Source organism: Corvus cornix, chromosome 2 (genome assembly GCF_000738735.6).
Source record: "Corvus cornix cornix isolate S_Up_H32 chromosome 2, ASM73873v5, whole genome shotgun sequence".
Taxonomy (NCBI): domain Eukaryota; kingdom Metazoa; phylum Chordata; class Aves; order Passeriformes; family Corvidae; genus Corvus; species Corvus cornix.
Window position 1 is genome coordinate 108,497,813 of NC_046333.1, and position 20,084 is coordinate 108,517,896.

General features: G+C 39.2%; 1 protein-coding gene across 2 annotated transcripts in view; it reads right to left on the minus strand.

Moving 5' to 3' along the window:
• Nucleotides 1-2,581: 2,581 nt before the first annotated feature.
• The window catches only part of CDH2 (cadherin 2), a 116,787-nt gene continuing 99,284 nt past the window's right edge, over nucleotides 2,582-20,084 (minus strand). For both annotated transcript variants that reach the window (XM_039549140.1, XM_039549139.1), the window contains exons 15-16: nucleotides 12,105-12,269; nucleotides 2,582-4,015 (exon numbers count right to left, since the gene is read on the minus strand). In XM_039549140.1, the coding sequence (XP_039405074.1) occupies nucleotides 3,809-4,015; nucleotides 12,105-12,269 (372 nt within the window). In that variant the 3' untranslated portion in view covers nucleotides 2,582-3,808. The remainder of the gene's footprint in view (nucleotides 4,016-12,104; nucleotides 12,270-20,084) is intronic.

The window sequence follows — 20,084 nt, forward strand, 5'->3', positions numbered from 1 at the left end:
ATTCCTGAACCAGAAATGTAAATCTGCCAAAATCATGCTACTACTGCTAGCAGGAAGATTCCTCAGGAAGGAGGGAGCAGTTGTGTAAAGGAATTGGCAGTGGCTTACATGAGACAACTATAGAAACATTTGAGAGACCCTTTTGTGGATTCTGTGTCCCATCACCCGTCAGAAGAGATTTTCCCTTGAGCGTTAAGGTGAATGGAACCACGGCAGAATAGATGTAAATGTTCCTGGGTAAGGAGTCTGGTCCAAAAAAGTACTCATACCAAGAAAGACAACTCCCAAGCAGCAGCCTTCATGTGGCTTTTAATCACTTTGCTACTTTGGCACCAAAAGAACCACTTGGGAGTTCAACTACCTGGAGGGAGCATGGCGAGTACATTCTAGATTGTTATGTGATGAGTATTAGCATCGATTCATCAACGTTTGGCAATCCCAGAGAAAATGCAGTAAGGTAGACCCACCCACGTAAGGCCATTGGTATCCATTTCAGATGTTTATTCCCTGAAACCACCCTTCCCCACCTTTACTAGCCCTGAAGTTGAGAAGGATATAGGCTATGAAAGACTATCATTGAAAGGAAATACAAACTGCAGAAAGGCTGAAAGGTCAAAGTTGCTAAAGCATCATTTCTCGCCAGTAACTTCCCTTGGATAGAGTGTCTACAAAGCAGAGATAATGCATGCCGCTACCAAATGCCATTTACAAATCAGGCTGCCAAAATTTCCACTTTTCAAAAATATTGTATGGCCCAAAGTTCAGCCATCTTCCTCTCAGTGCAGCCCTCCCATGGGGACTGAAGCCGGTACCATGGGTACAGAACCTGGTTGCACATTTCTAGAATAAGAATGAACCTGAAAACTTGATGAAAGATGATCAAACATCTTTTTTCTTCTTCTGTAAGCATCTGAGATGTCTAAAAATGATTTGCCTTTTTTTTCTGTTCAGCAGACCTAATGCTGATCTATCACTAGGTCTGAGAACTGTTGCTACACTTTCAAAGGAGCTGTAGAGCTGGAAGTTTGTCTGATCAAGATAAAGCTCCTACTGCTGTGCAGAACAGCCAAATGCTAATAAAAGATGACCACTGTCCACTTCAAAAAAAAGATATGCTATAGCCCAAATTGGAAATCTTTCACAGATCTCTCTTCCAGTGCGTCTTTTAATATCCAATATCAATGAATAAAGTTCATTTAGCATTTCCAGTTTCTTGGTTCCAAGTAACGGTAATAGATTATGATTAAAATACATTTTTGCCTAATTTTTTTGTGCTAAAAGTGGTCTTCTGCTTATTTAACATGCACTTACAGTTTAAATCCTGCCCTTTATGAGAGTTTTCCTTACTTAACTATGCATAGTCCAGATTTCATTTTCATGTCCTGATCTACACCTCTTTTTCCTTATAATACAAATTGAATTTGGAAATAGTTTAAAGGTGCTTGTTGGTAACTCTGACATATTACTCAAAAATCAAGGCTTTATTACAGCATTAAGTTATAGCTGCAAATGCATGATATAAATGCTAGCCAGGTGTGCAGAGGTTGAAATAGTATACCCCAACCTGAGAGGATTGCTACCTTTCATCAGGAGCAAGAGGAAGGAAGGAGACATGCCCATGAAAAGCCCAGTGCAGACACCCCGCAGATAGCAGTTAACGCTCCCCAACTCAGATTTTGGGATTTACTTCCTGAACTCACAGTCAAATTATGTAAATTATGGTGTGAGTGCTGAGGTAGCACTGAAGTGGCACCAGTGAAGAGCTTTCCTCCCAGATTAACTCGCTGCCCATGCAGCTGCCCCAGCACAGAAGGCAGCTATGCCAGGCCCAGAGCCTGGTTCCCCTCCCTGACCAACAGCAGAACTGTGGGGTTTCTGCAGAGTTTGAGCTTCACACTGTTCACACTTAGGTCCTTAATGTCTGTAAATGTAGGCATTAAACCTGAGCAGATTGCTGCAAGAGAACAAAGACGGAACTGCTGCACCCACCATGCTTGCTTTGTTTGCAAGTAAATCATGGTACCAGGTCAGAATCATGTTTAGTAATGACAAATCTCCTAAAGGGGCTTTTTGATAGAGTTCCATGATCGTAAGCACCTCCTTGAAGGATATGATTTGATGTGCACTCAGGTTAGCAGGGGCTTGTCTTCACTTCAGCACAAGAAAGTCCAGCGGCAGCTGACTGCCACAATCTGCAATTTATTTTATTTATGCAACCTGAGGCATAATCACAAACTCATTAAGCTGTCAGTCTAGAAATGAGCCAAAAATGATGCAAAAAATAGAAGAACCAACTTCTTTTTTAGATAATGCACATTAAACCAAAGAGCTAGCGATCGGTGGGGAACTGAAAATTGTGAATTCCCAGAAATCCCAGCACACATCACTTTGCTTTCACCTGGGAACTTGCCTTCCAAATTTGTGCCACGCTTTCTTCTACATGCAGCTTGTTTCCAGTGCAGCAGTGTGAAATGCCAAAGAAGCACACACAACTTCTCACAGAACTCAAACACATTTTGCGTACTTTTTATTTACTGTAGTCAGGACTGCTCAGCTAGAAGAAAGAATGCCAAACCAAGCACCAGATCCAAAATTAGCATTTTATTCAGAACGTTGGGGTCAGAGGTGTATCATTCATATTCTGGTACACAATACAGAGGCAAAGCTGTTCTCAGAAGTCTCTCCAGTTTGAAAGCTCCTTCCCCTCCTCCCCTCCCCACCCCCAAAACATACTGTATATTTTCTCGTGCCACCAGTATCAGGCCAACTCCCCTCCCCCCCCTTTTTTTGGTACAAATTATGTAAAACTTTTTTGTGCTAAGAACTTTTCTCCCTCCCCAAACAAAAAAAAATAATAAAAATAAAAATAAAAAAAATATTGAGTACTCTAACTACAGTTCAACAATTGAATCAATGTCACTTGTTTGCAACCTGTTTTGTAAATACTTTATCCATAATGAAAGATATAAACATGCAAAAACCTGAATCCATAGTCCAAATAATACATACACGTGTTCTGAAGTTTCTGCACTTCTCCACAGACTATGCCAATAAAACATTATGTACACATACCATTTTTTTACAGTGAAGTGGGAAAAAAATACTAGAAATTAAAGAAAAAAACCAAAAACCAAAACCAAAAAGTGTACATGGATTAAGACCAAAATGTGTCTAACATTCTAGCATAAGAAAAAAAAAAATCAATTCTGCTACAAACTGGTGATATGAAAACTCCCTTTATTTGCAACCAGCTGCATAAGTTTTAGAATTTTAGTGAAAAAAGTCCCCTAACATCTAAAACTAGAAGTAATGTACATTGTTCCACCTCATGGTCTTCTCTCCTGGATAATAAAATTGTTCCATGAGGATTTTTTTGTTTATTTTTAATCTCCTTATTTTAATAAAAGCAATGCGATGTAACAAAAGCATGTTGAAGTATATTGTGTTTCACCTTACTCCTCCCCACCCCAACATATTTCGTCTCTTTAATGCATCATTTAATAAATCAGTACCATTAAAGCCTTAAACATAAAACTAATTCCGATCTGAAAAAGGTACAAAAAGGCACATAAAATCCCAGTGCTTCTGTACTGTAAAATTCAAGTGTAACTGAGCTCAATATTTTTTTCCAAACAGCATTGGATCACTGATATTCCACGGAGCCCAAATTGGTTTGCAGCCTAAGCCAAAGCCTTCAGCAAGCACTTGTGCTAGTAGACTACAAAGTTAAAGCCTAGCTTCTGTATGCTTTTGGGGAATATCAGATGAAATGTTTGTACTTGTCCAAAACCACAGTTCACTTTGAAGTTCAGTCATCACCTCCACCATACATATCAGCAAGTTTCTTGAAACGTGGGCCCCAGTCATTTAGGTAGTCATAGTCTTGCTCACCACCACTACTTGAGGAGTTAAGAGAGCTCAAGGATCCAGCAGTGGAGCCGCTTCCTTCGTAGTCAAAGACTAACAGGGAGTCATACGGTGGGGCTGTAGGGTCATTGTCGGCTGCTTTAAGTCCCTGCAAGAAGGAGAGGGAGAAAAGAAGATAAATTTCTGTATCAGAGAGTGAGACAAAAGCATATCCAGAATATTTGCAGCACAGTTATCTATCAAGCACCACTTGAGAAAACAAAGTTCTTCCTCTTCTGCCATTCAGTACAAAACAGGATTTACATTTTTGTAACTCTGATGCCTTAGGCTTTCACTTTTATATTTTTCAAATCCTGTACTGCCTAGTGTGTAACTCTGAAGTTTCTTGTAGCCTGTTAACTTCTGCTCTCTTTTGCTAGGTAGACATAACAAAGCCTCTCCAGGCCTGCCCTCCAAGGACACCTAGAAAGTCCTAGGCCCAAGAAGTATAAACCAAAGAGCCTCTAAGGGGGGTAAGCTGAGGGGGCATTACAACATTAAACTGAAGCTTTAATTGGAGAATTAACCCTGATATGCAAATGAACCAAACCTATAAAAGTGTGAAGAACTCGTGACCTGTCGTCCATCTTGGGGTCCATCTTGGCAATAGCCTCTGTCTCCCCAGGGGGTACTTTGAAGGCCTTTCAAATAAATACCCACCTTTATTTCCTTACTCCTGTCTAGTCTCTGTTTTTAGGTGGCCTCTCAAGGCATCAACTCCTTTTAGAATGGCCAGGTTTCCAGCCATTCTAAATTCTGGACATTTTCAATGTAGCTGCAATTACAGCCCTAACAAAACCTTAAGAGAGAGTCATGGCACTGGGACAGAAGCTAGTAAATAAACAGTTTCAAAGATATACAGCTCACAACCTGCGCCATGGGCAATGTGGGACTGGTTAGGCAGATGAGAAAGGAGAAACATGCATGTTTGCAAAGATTCACTTTAACAACCATCTCATATGGCCAACAGCGTATGCACTGACTTTTCTGGCCTGCAGTCGATCTGCATGTGCCAAAACCTGTATTTGGTTAGTCCTGCGAACTCATGTACCTCTGTAAGCTGCTGTGAGAAAAATACATGGTATGCTGTCTTAAGCCTTTTATGTTTTGCCACATCCACCCATGAGATCCACCTGCTCTTCAGAAAAAACACACAGTGACATCAAAGCTGAATACAAGATGATGACAGTTTTTCTTTCCTCATTTCAGAGTACTGAAGTTATCAACACACGAATAGCGGGTCTTCAGCAATTTTAGATTTTCAGTCTGTAGAGTTGAATAGCCCAAATTAAAACCAACACAAATTGAATTGGAGGAAATGCTGGGAAATTGAAGAGGAAAAGCCAGGAAAGAACCACACTTCTTCCAGAGAAAAGCCTCTTCATTCCCTATTTTCTTACATAAGTCCAAACGTAAACTGTTGCATGAGTAACTAATTTTAGAATATGAGACAATTTCTCTGTGCTTATCCGGGGAAGATTTACAAGCTGAATATAAAAGGCTGAAGCCTGGAGTCAAAAAGCCCTCTCATGATTTGTGTTTTTTCAACCTCACAGTTTCTTCAATGGTATTAGCAATGCTTTTACAAGCTCTTCCACTCTGGCAGCCACTGACAAGGGATAATGAATCTTCCAGAATTCTATAAGGCTGTGCTAAGATTTTAAATTGCTCACTATTAATTTTTACCAGTGCTATTTTGTGCTGGCTTTACTTTTAATTTTTAATGTTTATTTATTTAAATAATGGCTTTATTATACTCCCACGTATTTGAAGGAATGAGTGTGCCTCCTTCAAACTATTTAACATATTCTGGTTTTAGAAAAGTACATTTTACTCTCAATTGTGCTTTGACCAAATATGACAAAATGGAAACAGATGCTGATTTTTCTTCTACAAATATGTATTATGAACATATACAAATTAAACCCATTAATTAAAGCATTTGGCATTGATAAGGTAGAAGTGAATCCTGGTTCTTTATTACCTATCTAAAATAATTTAGAATTGTGCAAAATGTCCCTAAAATAATTTCCAAATCAGTGGTGGAAAAGCCCAGCATATTTATCAAGCTGATGACCTCTAATCAAGAACAAATTTTGGCCTTGAAATGATCATTCCATGTAATACAACAACATCAAGCAGGTTATTAATAGCACACATTAAAAGTGCAATTTTGAGTTATGAGGTAAGAATAATTGGCGATGCTTGTTATCTCTCTTTGGCGTTTTCCAACCTGATGGCCGTAGTAAGCACAAAAGATGTGAGATTTTGAAAAGGCAATAGCAAGTGTTGGAAGACATCCCTTATCAAGCTTCCAAGGGGGAAATTCTAAGGCTTTCTCTTACTTTCTGCTGCTGAAGCACAAAGGCAACTTTACTTCTTAGGCAGTAACTGGCCTTATGGTATTTAAATCTTTCCTTAAGCCTGCTTGGGGTGACAGACACCCATGTGTTTGGAACGCAGGTGACAGGGAAGGAGAATAAATACCAGTTGAGCTCAAGGAGAGCTGAGGTACGAATGCCACGTATCCATGTGTGAAAGTAATTTAGAAAGTCGGTTTGGAGATGAAATGTTATTTTTCTCTGCAGTTCTGCCTACTAATAGCCAGTCAACCATGGGATACCAATTTATTAAAAAAAAATCAGTGAACAAAACATTTTCCTACATCACTGCAGAAATTCTGATACCTATCAGTCATCCATGATAAGGCAGAAGGCAGCCTCTTTCCATCTGTTTTTCCAAAGGGGAAGTTGTAATTTTTTTTTCAATTTGCTGCTGCTATCATGATAGCATTTCAAAAAAGGAAACTGGTTTTGAGTTACTGACTTACAAGATAGGATCTCACTAACAAATTCACTTTCTCAAAGGTTGTGCTGGCAGTGTAATCCATTTCATTCAGAGAACGTAGCTACGGGTCATGTTTTGGAGGTATTGATTCAACCACGCAGCACAAGTTACACTGACATCTGCACCTATCTTCTGGTTCACAGTGTAATGACTGAACTTAGTCTCTAACTCTTCAAATGACAACCAAGATTTCTGCTGTATTTGTGTCGCAAGTTACACACTAAACAAGAAAGAAATACTACAGTGTTTTCTCTTTCCCTCTGCTAAGCCGATTCTTTGAGCATACCCAGCGTACTGCTGTGCTTTGCTGTTGGGTTCTACAGCATGTCAGACAGCCCCGGCAGTGATATCAGCCTATGAAGCTCCCTCTGGTTTCAGCACTGCCACCTTTTATTGTTTGTTATGCTGTCCCTTTCAGTGGGTGGAGGCGGTGTGGATACACAGCCTGCTGCATCTGCACAACTGAAAAGGCAACAAACGGCTGCCAGGAGTGGCTTCTACTGATTTTTCTGCCAAGGTGTTGTCAGCCGCTTCTGAAAAGAGATCTCAGTTTTCACCAGATGTGTTCAAGAACCTCAGAGCAGCAGAGTTGTTACAGTTACTTGGTTTACAGTTTCCTGATCTAAAACCCCGAAGTTTTTATTAGAATGAGGAGCTCATTCAACAGCAGAATTTCCAGGGCACATCCTCAGGAGCAGGGGAACCTGCTGGGACAGTGAACTGTCACATTTCCTTGCATGTGCTACACCAGCAGTGCACAGCGAGCAGTCACAGAATTGCCACGGCAATAGAAAGGCCAGCTTGAGACCTTGGACAGACTCCCTTTCTTGCTTTTCCTTTTTTATGTATGTAGTAGAGCTTTCGCTAAGGAGGAGGTAAGGGGCAGAACTGGAGAAACTACAGCGCTTGGCTGAGGCACAACAGTAACCTTAAGTTACACTTGCCTTAGTACAGGTTGCATTCTCCATTTCTCTCCAATTAAAGGACAGCAACCCCCCTAAGATCTTGAACTAACGTGGAACATTACAAAATCTAATGCTTCTATTTTCATTAATCCTACTACTTAATCCTATTCAGCAGACCTTCAATGAGAAGGAAAGGAAGAACACAGACCATCAGGGAAATGCAAAAAAAAATTGGTTTATATCTGGAACCATTTTTTGACTTGATAAGAGGAAACAGAAAACATTGAGGGACTCCATTCTGCATGGAGGTGCACTGTATCAATAACCATTTACTAAGAATGAATTGAGGGTCCTCCATGTCCCCTTGGGGTGAGACCTTTGGCTTGCAATTTAAATTTAGCTTACCTCAGGCTGTGTCCTCTATTGATTACAAATATATTCTTAGCCACAACTCTCCACCACAACAGAACTTGCTTGAGATTTCTAGGGACAATATAGGTGGGTCTTGAAAACAGGATTAAAAAAGCTACTTTGAACAGGTCTAATTTATACTGTCCTGCAAATCCTGACTATTCTAAGTGTTAATTATGCTCCACACTCTGCAGGTTAGGCTTTAAAAGGCTCAAAATGGAAAACAAGGTCTACAGAGGATTCTTAATAACACATGACTTATTTCACTGACTTGTTTGTACACTGGACTGGAAGAAAAGGAGGTTTTTCCCTTCTACTCTAAATTAGAGATTCATCTACCCATTGAAACAGACAAAACAAGAAAGTCCCTGAGGTCATTTAGCTTATGCCTGCAAAACATATTTTGACTATCAAGATACCTCTGGAACCTTCCTATTTTACACAGTTCGTAGTTCTGTACATGCTATCTCAACTTTGTGTTATAAAAATGCAGGACTTTTTATCGTAATTCTAACTTGTTTTTCAACTGCGAAGTCACTAGAACACTAAAAAATAGTCTTACTTATGTATGTCTCATTAAGCAGATTTAATAAAAAGGATGACAGACAGAAAGTAATACACCAGAAGAAACAGAGTACTGCTTAAGAGAAAAAAACCTGAATGACCCACTAGATCTTTTTCGCTTTTTGTTTCTATGACTCTGTAATGAAAACAAAGAAGAAAAACCCCAAGCTTGCTTAGCAAGGGGCCCTAAACTCTCCAGTATCTGAAATCAGTGACCTACAGTTATTTTTTGTCAAAAGCTGGAGTAATTCAGAAGCTAATCCGAACAATGCTGTCTGTGTGTCTGCGGTGCTGGTGAGCATTCAACAGACTAAATTAATTCCTGCATGTGGACCACCATCCCAACAGATCATAGTGACCAGCACCTCCTGGAATAGGGCCAAGTTCTCCAAGATCAGACTGATCTCCAAAATGCTGCATCTTTTCAAACCAAGGGGGTAACACAGACTTTGCTACTGAAGTACTGACAATTCAAAGGCAGCCTCAGCCTCTCCCTGCTCAGCTAGGGACTGGGCTGGTTTTGTTGGTGGCTTGGCTTAGAGATGCCCAAGGGAAGAATTTTACGTCTAGTAATATTGAAGTTGGATGCAGAGAGATATGAACTTCGCTCTTTCTTATCTTGCTATGTTGTCTCCACAGCTCAGCTTATCTTCTGCAGGAACTGCCTTAAGAAACGTCTGGTACAGGCTTTACTCAAGATATTTCTTCAATTTACCTCAAGTAAAACTGAGAGAAACTTACCAAGCTGCTTGGATTTAATTGTACCAGGATTGCAGGTGCAATTTTCTGGAGAGTCTGAAAACCTGTGCAGCCTAGACACTGATAACTTTGAAATTTAACAATGAACACTATTACGAAAGACCCATTTCTCCCTAATGAAGTGAGAGCTTCGGTGGATCGATGCCGCGTTTGTCGCTGCTGGGTCCCTCGTGGACACGCTCCGGCAGCACTCTCCCAGCACCTACACATGCACACGATCTCACCTTCACAGGTGGTTGTGAACAGCTGCTCACACACGCAGTCTAAGCACAAACTGAATACAGACAGGTGAGAGGGGCTCTCTGCCTGCAATTCCGAGGTGTTTAATGGCAACACCCCCAAGGGAACAGAGGCAAGAAAGAACAACTGAAAGCCCGCACCTGTTTTATCCCAAAAACTCCCAAAGGAGGGAAGAGCATCCAAAACCAATAGCCTGAGGGCTAGGGGGCAGAGGCAAGGGTGAATGGCATAACAGGGGCCAATGGGAAAAGGGATGGGATGGGGAGAGGGCCAGTGACCAGCAGAATCTAGACAACAGGAGAACCTTCTAGCACAGTGTTGTAAGGAGGGACCACTTTTAAGGCAACTTGAGGGGTGTAAAGTGGACTTAGCCACCACAACATCTCCCCACACCCAGTGGACATTTTATAATCACATTTGCCATGGGAAAATTTTTACATAAAACACAAATTAAGATGACACTATTTTAGAGAAATAAAATGCCGTTTTGCTCAGACTTCTGGGAAAACAGAGAGGACATGGACAATCTTTGGGTGGCTACTGTCTGCTAGAGAGAGGGTTAGGTGGAATGCCCCACAGTAAAACAATACATTGGTGTGAAATCCTAAGAAAAGAATACCTTATGAAGAAGACAAGCTAAATATATAATGCTTAAAACATAGAAACTACCTCACATAGTTCCTTTCAATCAGAGGATAAAATTAATTCTGAGCTAATTTGCAGACAAGAAAATTACTGTGTTTTCTTTAACTTCATATATATTTCCATATATTAACTTAATCAATGACATTAATGACATGATTTTACTGTGTATGAATAGTTGGGAGAAGCTTTCCTTTTTGATGGATGGCAAGGGGAAGCATAAAGGAGGCTACTGATATAATGCAATAGGCAGCAGGAAGAAAACGACTCCATGCTCGTCTGTACTGCAATATAAACATACTGGGTTAAATCAAGACAGCAAGTACTGTTTCTTCAGCTCCATGTGTGCACACTGATGTCATCATCTTCAAGAGTGATGACCTATTAAAAAATAATATTGCAAGAACAGCTTGCTAAGTCATTTAAAAACTGTAGGAGGCCGGACAACCTCTGGCCCCTTTCTGGCTTTCCAGCAGAATCACACCCATTCCCTGCCTTTGCTCCAGAACAGAGCTTCCTAGCTGCTTTGAGAAATGTAAAAACAGGGTTTTTCACAACTGCCTGCCAGGTGGGCACAGTCTGATCTCAGCTGTGTGAGAACAGGATGGGAATCTCTGATTGTCTGGAAGCACAAGGAAGTTCTTGTGTGTACACTGCTTTGGCCAACAATGTGGGCTTTTTATTGTCCCATGTCTGCACTATTTTCCAGAAGCCAATTATAACTGTAATATTTAGAAGTGTAAGGCATGAAAAAATTTGGAGTCTCTTAAAATGCAATGTCTTACAAGAATATTTGTACATTTCCTGCTAGTCAATTCCCCTCTAAGTTTTCAGACAATTGTATCACTGTATACCTTACAAGAGGCAAATTCAATTTTCTGCAGCTTTCTAACACAAAAGACTTTAGTATATTAGCCTGACTTTTCTTCAAGGCAAACAAGAATAGACACATTTGCAGAAACCGTTCTGCAATATCTGCAATGTGTGTCCAGCTCTGGCTGACAAAGAAGATATGAGAAAATCAGAGAAAATAATTAACTACTACAATTCACGTACAGAATAAAGTAAAAATAGTAGCAAATTCTGGGTTAGCTTTTCTTTTTCTATAAGCAGCAAGCTTATAGAAACAGATTCTATCATATGAACACCAATGATTTAAGACCGATCAGTGATAGAAATAATGAGGATCATTTCTTTCACAACTATCAGCACTCTGGTATAGTCTGAATCTCAATTACGTTACATTTATCAGATTGAAGAATCAAAGATAATGCAAAATCTTTGAAAGCTCTATGACAAGACAAGTATTAAAAGCACTTACATAACATTTAATTTAGCTGCCCTGCTCAGTAATCATATTTGATGGAATTCTGTCTTATTGAAGGTACTGAATTTCCACTATTATCTGGATTCAAAGGGTAATGTATGAGGAGAATGAAAGTGAACTTCTTCCATTATTAAATTACTGTGAATTAATAAATGAATTTAGGCTACACTACAATTTTGTTAGTCTGTTTATTACTTGGAACCCATTGCATAATCCTGCTTGGAGGTACTGTGGTTGCAGCTGATAACGTATTATGAATGTAATTAATACGAATGCACAGAAGTTAATTGATATATCTTCCCTTTCTGTCTGAATGAGTTAATTAAATTTGTCTGCACTTTAAAAGAACATATTTACTTCTGTCTAGCGAGACAATTTTAATTGTCTAAGGAAGTTTTGAAAAGTTATTACGTTCTAACATAACAGCTACTCATGTGGAGTAGAATAAACAAAATATAAAAGCCTATCAGATCTTAGGAGGAAACTCTTTTTCGCTCTTCTACCTCATTAATGAAGTCCCCAATGTCCCCAGGATGAGGAGCAGCTGATCTGACTGGATACTGAGGTTCTGCATGGATTGGCCTTTCATCAAGACGTCTGATTCCAACAGGTTTGATGGCATCTGGTTCCACAGTGTCAGGCTGCTGGAGCTGGCTCAAGTCATAATCCTGCAAAATATGAAACAGAGACAGTACGTTAGCAGAATTTCAAACAATACCTGTCAGGGGGAAACATGAGAAAGAAAAAAGGGAAAATACAAAGTGTCATTTCACCAGAAGTCCCGCTTTCAGGATTGTAATGCTTACTGAGAATAAGTCAATAACATTGTTATTTGCATACCAACAGGATGTTATTTGATTTATACTCCCTGAATCTCCTGTTTTGATTCTATTCCATCAGATTTGTAGAGCTTCTCATAAGTTTTCCCTTGAGAAGCAGGGATTTGAGTAGTACTATTAAGAGACTAAACACTTTACCTAGTAATGATGATTTACAGCACAGAGCAAAGATGCCAAATCCAACGCTTATTTTTCTAAGAAAATAAATACCATACATTCTGAGAAAAAGGCAAGCATAGTGCTCTGCAGTATTTTCTAATACCTTCAAAGAATGAATTTAAGACTCCTTGCAGATTTCCTGTGGCTGCCATAATATGAAAGCCAAAGGGGGAAAAATGTCATAAGTACAAAGCTCCACAGATTTGGCCTTAATTCTAAGCACTTTCTAGAGATTACTCATGAATCTGTTCATTAAGTACTTGATGCTGCAGTTTCAAACTCTGGCAGACTGATGAAGTTAGCATAGCAGTATGAGTTCCAATAAGCACTATGCATGTATGTGAAGAATTTAATTAGATCAATGTTTCTGCATTTAACACAGATATCCCTGAATTCTCTTTGCACAGTGTGATGCATTTCATCATTGTCATTCCCCTCACTGTTGCCATATCTAGAAGAAAGTCCCGCTCTAGATGCCTTTACACAGGGTGTTGGTGAGAATGTGCAACAAAGAACTGGACTTCACAGCTTAAAAGAAAGCCATTCAAGAACTCTCAGCAGATGGGGGGGCTCATGCCAACTCTACTGTATGCCAGATACCCTGCCCCACAAATAACCCAAGCAGTTATAAGCATCCTAAATAAGCTATTCTATCCATCAAAAATAGCCATTTCTCAACAGTGCTGTTCTGGTAAAAATCTTATTTATAATCTCAACTTGCTGGAAGTTGTCTGTGTAGAGTATCAGATTTTCATTAGTTCCTTACTGGCTCCTAAAGGAAGGAATGCAAGCTTTTACTGCTGCTGTTATCTCACAGGATGTAGATCCTTTTAGAGAATATGACCTCCTGTGACCCCAAACTGAGACTTTTCAGCAGGAGGAGAATTCTTTTTGACAGCAGTTATGGTAGTTTGGGGAAGAACTGCAGCTGATTATCAAATCCACTACACCTTCTGATTTGTTACTTGGGTTCTCAGATGACTGCACACAAATATATAGTCAAAAAAGGTGGAACAGCTCCACTGAGATCTGAGAATGCAGCTTCATATGCTTTAATTAGATCACAAGTTCCTTGGGGCAGCGCTGTAACTCCTACCCTTTGGTACTTCATGTACCAAACAGAATAATAAGTGATCTCCAGGAAGCAGTATGATACAGGGAAAAGTAAACAGAACAGAACTTTTTATCCTTTCCCTTTTTATTACGTAAAATAAATCAAAATAGTTTAGAGACATGCTATCAAAAAATCCTGTCAAACAGAGAAAAATGTACTTTTTAGAATTTATAAATATGTAACACGAGTGCTTTTCATACCCACCCAAAAGATAAAGGTGGAAAACACCAACAGGGAGAAATGAATAATAATTTTTTTTTTAATCTAAGCCTTTCATTGTGGAGGAGTTCAAACTGGTATGATTAAATAACAATGTACTAAAACCAGAAAAGCGTCTCTTCATTCCAATTCTATAATTTTTTTTCCCCACCCACACATACATGTACACAATTCTTTTATTGGTTAGTGATCATACAGAAATATAAATCAAGTCTGTCAGTCTATTATGACCAAAACTAAGGGCATCCTTTTGTAGGTATTTAATAGTTTGAGACATATCCAGGCTCTAATAGCTAAAAAGACAGCAAAGATGGCCACCTGTGAGCTAACAGCAGTGCAGAAAGTGTCCTTGGATGGACTCCCACTTTGGTTTTCTTTTCTAGGGTAATTTATGACACTGTCATTCAGCCTTCTATCAGAGGAAATTTATCTTGCAGGTCTAATAGTGTCCAGACAGGAAAAGATCCATTGTACGTATTACCTTGGCCTCTCAAACCCCTCGTATCATTAGAATCAATACTAACTGCGCATCAGTGGGGTATGGCCAACTCATCCACCACCTCCCCAAACTGGCTGAGTGCCAGGCAAACACAGCATCATGCAATGACTCCAGCTGTTTCAACATTCTGTCTGAAGTCAACTCTACTCAATTACTGCAAAGTAAAAGAAGGAAAAATGTTTTAAAATGCCAGGTCATTTAAAGGTGCTGAAGTCCCATCTCTTCACTCAGTGCTGCTTTCACAGACAGGAAAGTGGAAAAGCTTTTCACATATTACCTAAAGCTCCTGAATGGACTTAAAGGTTAGCTTCAAGCAGAGTTTGTTAAGATAGTTAACTTTAGAAGTGACCGCTAAATGGAAAACCGGCACATCAAAGACAGAAGAGAACATGCTGGGATAGGCTGGGACAGCCAGCTTTGAGCACTATTATGGGCCATCATTTTCACTCTTAATTTCAGGACCACAAGTCAACAGCATTTTGGTTTTGCTCCAGTCTTTTCCCATAAAACCTGTTCATAATTAAAAGGGACTTAGGGACTACGGGCAGTTCCTCGAGGAGCAAGACTTGGCCCTCCATTGGAAATGTACTTCAGTGAGAGCTGGGAGCATCTAATTCATACGGCTGCCAATTTTGTCAGAGGTATTTATTTTTACTGTTTAGCCCTAATTCCAGCAATTCTAGAAAAAATTCCCTTCCTTCGGTCTGGACTTGAGCACACCCAAACAGAGTATGGTTAGTTTGAGTTTTTCCTCCTCAAACTTCTGGACAAACTTAGGATTGTTGATAAAAGAGAGAATCTACTTAGTTTTTCTCTACTGTGAGATTGCTAAGACATATTAGTTTGCTCACATTTTGCACCTAGAAAAACTCAGGCCTTTGGAAACCAGAAACTTGGACTAGTCTGCTAGTCCTAGCATACAGTCAACAGGGGAACCTCACATTCTACAAGAAGGATCTAAGTGAAGCAAGTTGAATGATTCTTCGTCTTTCCTCTTGTTTATGAAGAGATCTGTTATGACTGGAGACAATAGAGCCGCCTTTTGAATAAATGGTGGTTAAAGAGATGACAACCTTAATGTGCTAGAAGGGCATTTTATCAGAAGTTGAATCTTGTGAAATCAATCAATCAATCTCACTGCTCCCCCCCCCCCCACCCCACTAACCCCCTCTCCCCTCCAAGTTGATTACAATATTGACATTATTAGCTATTCACTTAGTTCTAACAGCTTTAAGCAAAGACTTCAACCTCTATTAGTTCAAACCTTATGGTCCTGAAACACACAATCCCAGTGAGGAGTGCTAAATGTCAAAATCAGGTAGACAAGCCCTACAAATTAGCCACCTTACCAGAACTGTAGGCAGAAGGCTCTAAAACTCCCAAAAGCACTTCCTTAACAACATCTACACAGTAGTTCAAAGCACAGTTCAAGTATCTCAACTTGAATAGAAGAAACATCCAAAATAGAAGAAAAGGCCATTTTATACTCCCAAGTAATAGCACAGAAACAAGATAATGCAGCCTGTAAAAATCTCTTCCTTAAACAACTTCCTCTTGGGCAAGGCAGCTATTCACTGAACAGCACCTGAGTAATAATCCCTCCTACAGCAGTCATCAGTTACAGCAGGAGAGATTTTTTAAAAAGTACTTCACTTTCTGACTGACAGTTACCAGATCCTACAATCCCTGGAAAAAAAAAAAAAAAAAAAAGAAAAAGAAGAAAGAGGGAATAGGCCAGGAATCAAGAGTTTCTCAGAAACTTCTATTTTTACACATCTTTTATTTTTTTCATCCTGATTAGCTGTTCTACTGTAGAAGATTTACTTAAGTTCTCATAAAAAACCCTAACAAAGCAAAAATTTTTACTGCAATTGAATCTGCCTCCTATGAATGTATACTGGAGCACTGTAAAGCAGAACTGCAAACAGAATGAAACCACAATGTACTACAACTATAAAATGCTATGCACGGACAGGACTGACTTTTTTTCAAGAAAGGAAAACTCAGAAAATACTGTAATATATTACATCTGAATTGAGCTTTTCACTACCACAGCCTGGTGCCTGGAATGTGACTGACGTTCAATAATGATTTATGACTCTGGCTTCTCTGTTATCTCAGAGCTCTCAGTTTGTATCCTGACTGTTCATGAGACTCTAAGATACACTTCTAGGGACGACTTGGGTTTTTACCTTCTACAGAACTAAAGCTTTGACTAGGCATGAACATAGGACTGGACATATGAACAATGTAACAAAACCACTATACCTGTTTCTCACTTTCAAGGGACGTACCCTTTGCAAAGAAATATGAAAGTTCAGCTCTATCCCCATACAAGAAGTAATCAACTTGCCACCAGAGCAATTTGACTTAACTTGATGGTGAGACCTGTGTCTTTCACTGAACACAATCCGCTGCAGTGGTTTAGGTGCATATAAAGCAACAGGAGCAGAAATTTGAATTTCACCTGCCCGTTTTAGAGGATGGTGCCTTAGCATAAACTCATGCTTTTTATTTTCTGAAGAGAACAGAACTAATTATGACTTTGAAGTATCTATGGATAAAACACGTGTTCTGTTTTGCCTTTGTGTTCCAAAGACAATTGCTGTCTACTCCAATAGAGAAAGGGGATGGGGAAGGAAGGAAAGAAGTATTTTACTCCTGTATGTTCCCACTGAGATCTTTTAAAAACAAAGAAAAAGGAAGTGAAAAACAATCCTGGTATAATACTCTACACCCCCAAACCACCAAACATCACCCTAAAAAGCTATTAGAAATTTGCACTTAAATATTGCCTGAGTTCTGCAAAATGCTCCAACCCACCTTAAAACTTACATTTGCTAAAATAATGAGACTTCAAAACAAGCAAAGACAGAGGACTGACTAGATGTAGGCTGCAGGTGGGAGGATAGTTAAAATGCCTACACCAACAGTTGCTCTTTGTTTGTCACTTGCTTTTAGATTACTTTCTGACATATTGCTTTTCCCATTTGTTTTTATTATAGACGCATCTGGAGTACTACCAGTTAACAATTTTTAAGATAATGAAGAAGCTAGCTTATCTTTTTAATAATAAAAAAGGTGAAAGTTAAACTCCAGCTGGAGATAAAACACAGTAACAGGCAGAGGTTCTAGATACGATAAAATAAAACAATTTTGTAATGGAATTATGAAAACATTACTTTTCATATCATGAGATAAAGATTCACTAAGGAATGACAGCAATTCTTCCACAGGAGCACTGTATGAGTCACATATTCAAAAAAGTGAAGCTAATGTCTTAGTAAGCAAACACAATCCCTGAAATAACTACCTTTTAATTACAGTACTGTATATTCATGGGGAATATCTTAGCAACCTTTATTTAATTAATTATGTTTGGAATTTCAGAACATAAAATATGTTCTCTTCTTAATGCAATTCAAAATGAGGGTTAAAAAGTGAGAGTAAATGATCTGAGTAAGACTCAGGGTGGTGAAAAAGAAAATCTAACCACATGGATTTATAAAGTTCATGGAGTAAGTAAGGACCATTATCATGTTTACAACAGAGGTCATAACAAGATGCAGCACAGAAGGCTAACGTTATGCAAAATGTGGGCATACAGGAAGTTATGACAATAAGGAAAAAAAAACCCCAAAACCCACACACAAAAATTCAGAAGGATTGCCTAATTTGCTTTTATCTATGATACATAAATGCTGGAGCACAGCTACCCTTTCTATCAAGGAGCAATTTCTGTTTAGGAATTTAGATCCTGCACACATAACAATAAACCATTCATCTTTTAATGCGATTAACACCATTAAAATAAATGCTACTATTTTCTTTCTTTACATAATATGTAACAAAATATGACAAAAATACTGACTAATGTAGAAAGAAAAACAGTGATGTAGGAAGGACCATGAAGAATCCTCAGGAAGAAAACTACTTTGAATAATAGTAAAATCATTGCATTGGAAATTCTTGTGCTGCAAAGATTTGAGGGCTGGATTACCCTACATTTTCAAAACAGCTCATCTGCAATACTTTAAAAGCATACCACCTACTTGCTCAGGCAACTTGCTTCAACAGGACCACCTGCGTGAGCAAGTACTACTGAAGAAAGTACAGAAAACATTACAAAAATGAACTCAAAGGAGAGAATCATCTCGTGCAATGAGATGTATACAAAAGCAGTTAGATGAAAAAAAATGTATCACAGTTATCAGGCTGACATATGCTGCACACATCCCAGTCAAGCACCCCCTGCCTCGATGTTAAGTCATACAAATGGCCCGAGATACTCGATGAGAACGAGTTAGCAATGGTTGTGGGTTGTGATGTGCTGTGGGCGTGAACTACACTGCACACACATGCTAAGTGCTTCACCACTCAGTCAGCAGCAGGTTTTGGTATCTGGGACTGAGACTGGTGTTACAAGTGCAGAGCACATTGCATCAGGAGACAATACCCATCATTTGCACCTCACACCTCCCCAGTTGCTAAACAACTACAAGCTACAGATCATGTGGTCCATTAATAATCGAGAGGCACTCACTACCAGTTTTGTAATTTGAACCTTCTGTTTCAGAATATAATGAACTATACTGTCCCCTAGCCCCATTAGTTTAAGAGTTAGATATAATTTTAAGAAAAACAAAACAAAATACCAAGATTTAACAAAAAAAAACCAACTCCAAAAGACAAACAAAAAAACTAAGCACAAAAAATCCAACAATTCTCCCTTCCCCAAACCAGTCCCACTGACTTCCATGGAATGATGCTGACTCAAACCCTCTCATAGCCCATCTCCTCTAAGTCAGGTAGCTAAATTATTAAAAGCAGAAAATAGTAAACAGAATCCTGACAAGAATCCAAAGCTTTCTATCTGGAATACCTCTGCTTTCTCTCATTTCTCCCTTATCCCCAACTTCTGCTAGTACAGTCATCTTTCACAAAACCGAGAAAGAGTTTCTGCCTGGAACGTCAGGAGTGCTGTACACCTTCTGGAGCCTGTTTTTCAGCCTGCTTTTTCTAGGTGAAAGAAGTCCCAAACATTTCCAGTGTCGACAATGCTCTTCAGTGGTGAGCAGGCTGACTTCAATTATGACCCACAGATCAAAAGCTTTTCCGCCTTAGAAAATTAATAGCATTTTTCTCAGCTGCTGTGGAGATCACACGACCCTGTGTACATCATGCCAGACTAGAAGATGACTGTGAATCATTCAAGATCCTCAATTTTCTTGACAAGCATTCAGTCTGTCAGAGCGAACAAAGCAGGCCAAGATGGCCTCAGATGGGATTAACAGAAGACATTCATGATGGACTAAACTGCTCTTTTATTACAGATTTCACCTCATAGTTCCTGGGAATTGCTGGCACAGGAGAAAAAAACCAAACACACCAACAAAACCAAACAGGAATTACAGCTTGTTGTTGGCAGTTGGTATTACTCAGAGGAACTAACTGGAATTTGAACTAATCTAATTTCTTACAAGAGACATAACTCTGATAGAATGTAGTTTGAAAGGAACATGCTGAATATGCTTTAGGAGTTTCTGGGTCTGCCATGACAGCTAAGAAACCCAACTGTGTAGCTTCAAAATACATAAATTAAACCTCTCAAATAAATAAATAATTTTAAGATAAAAACCTCCAGTTTAATTTG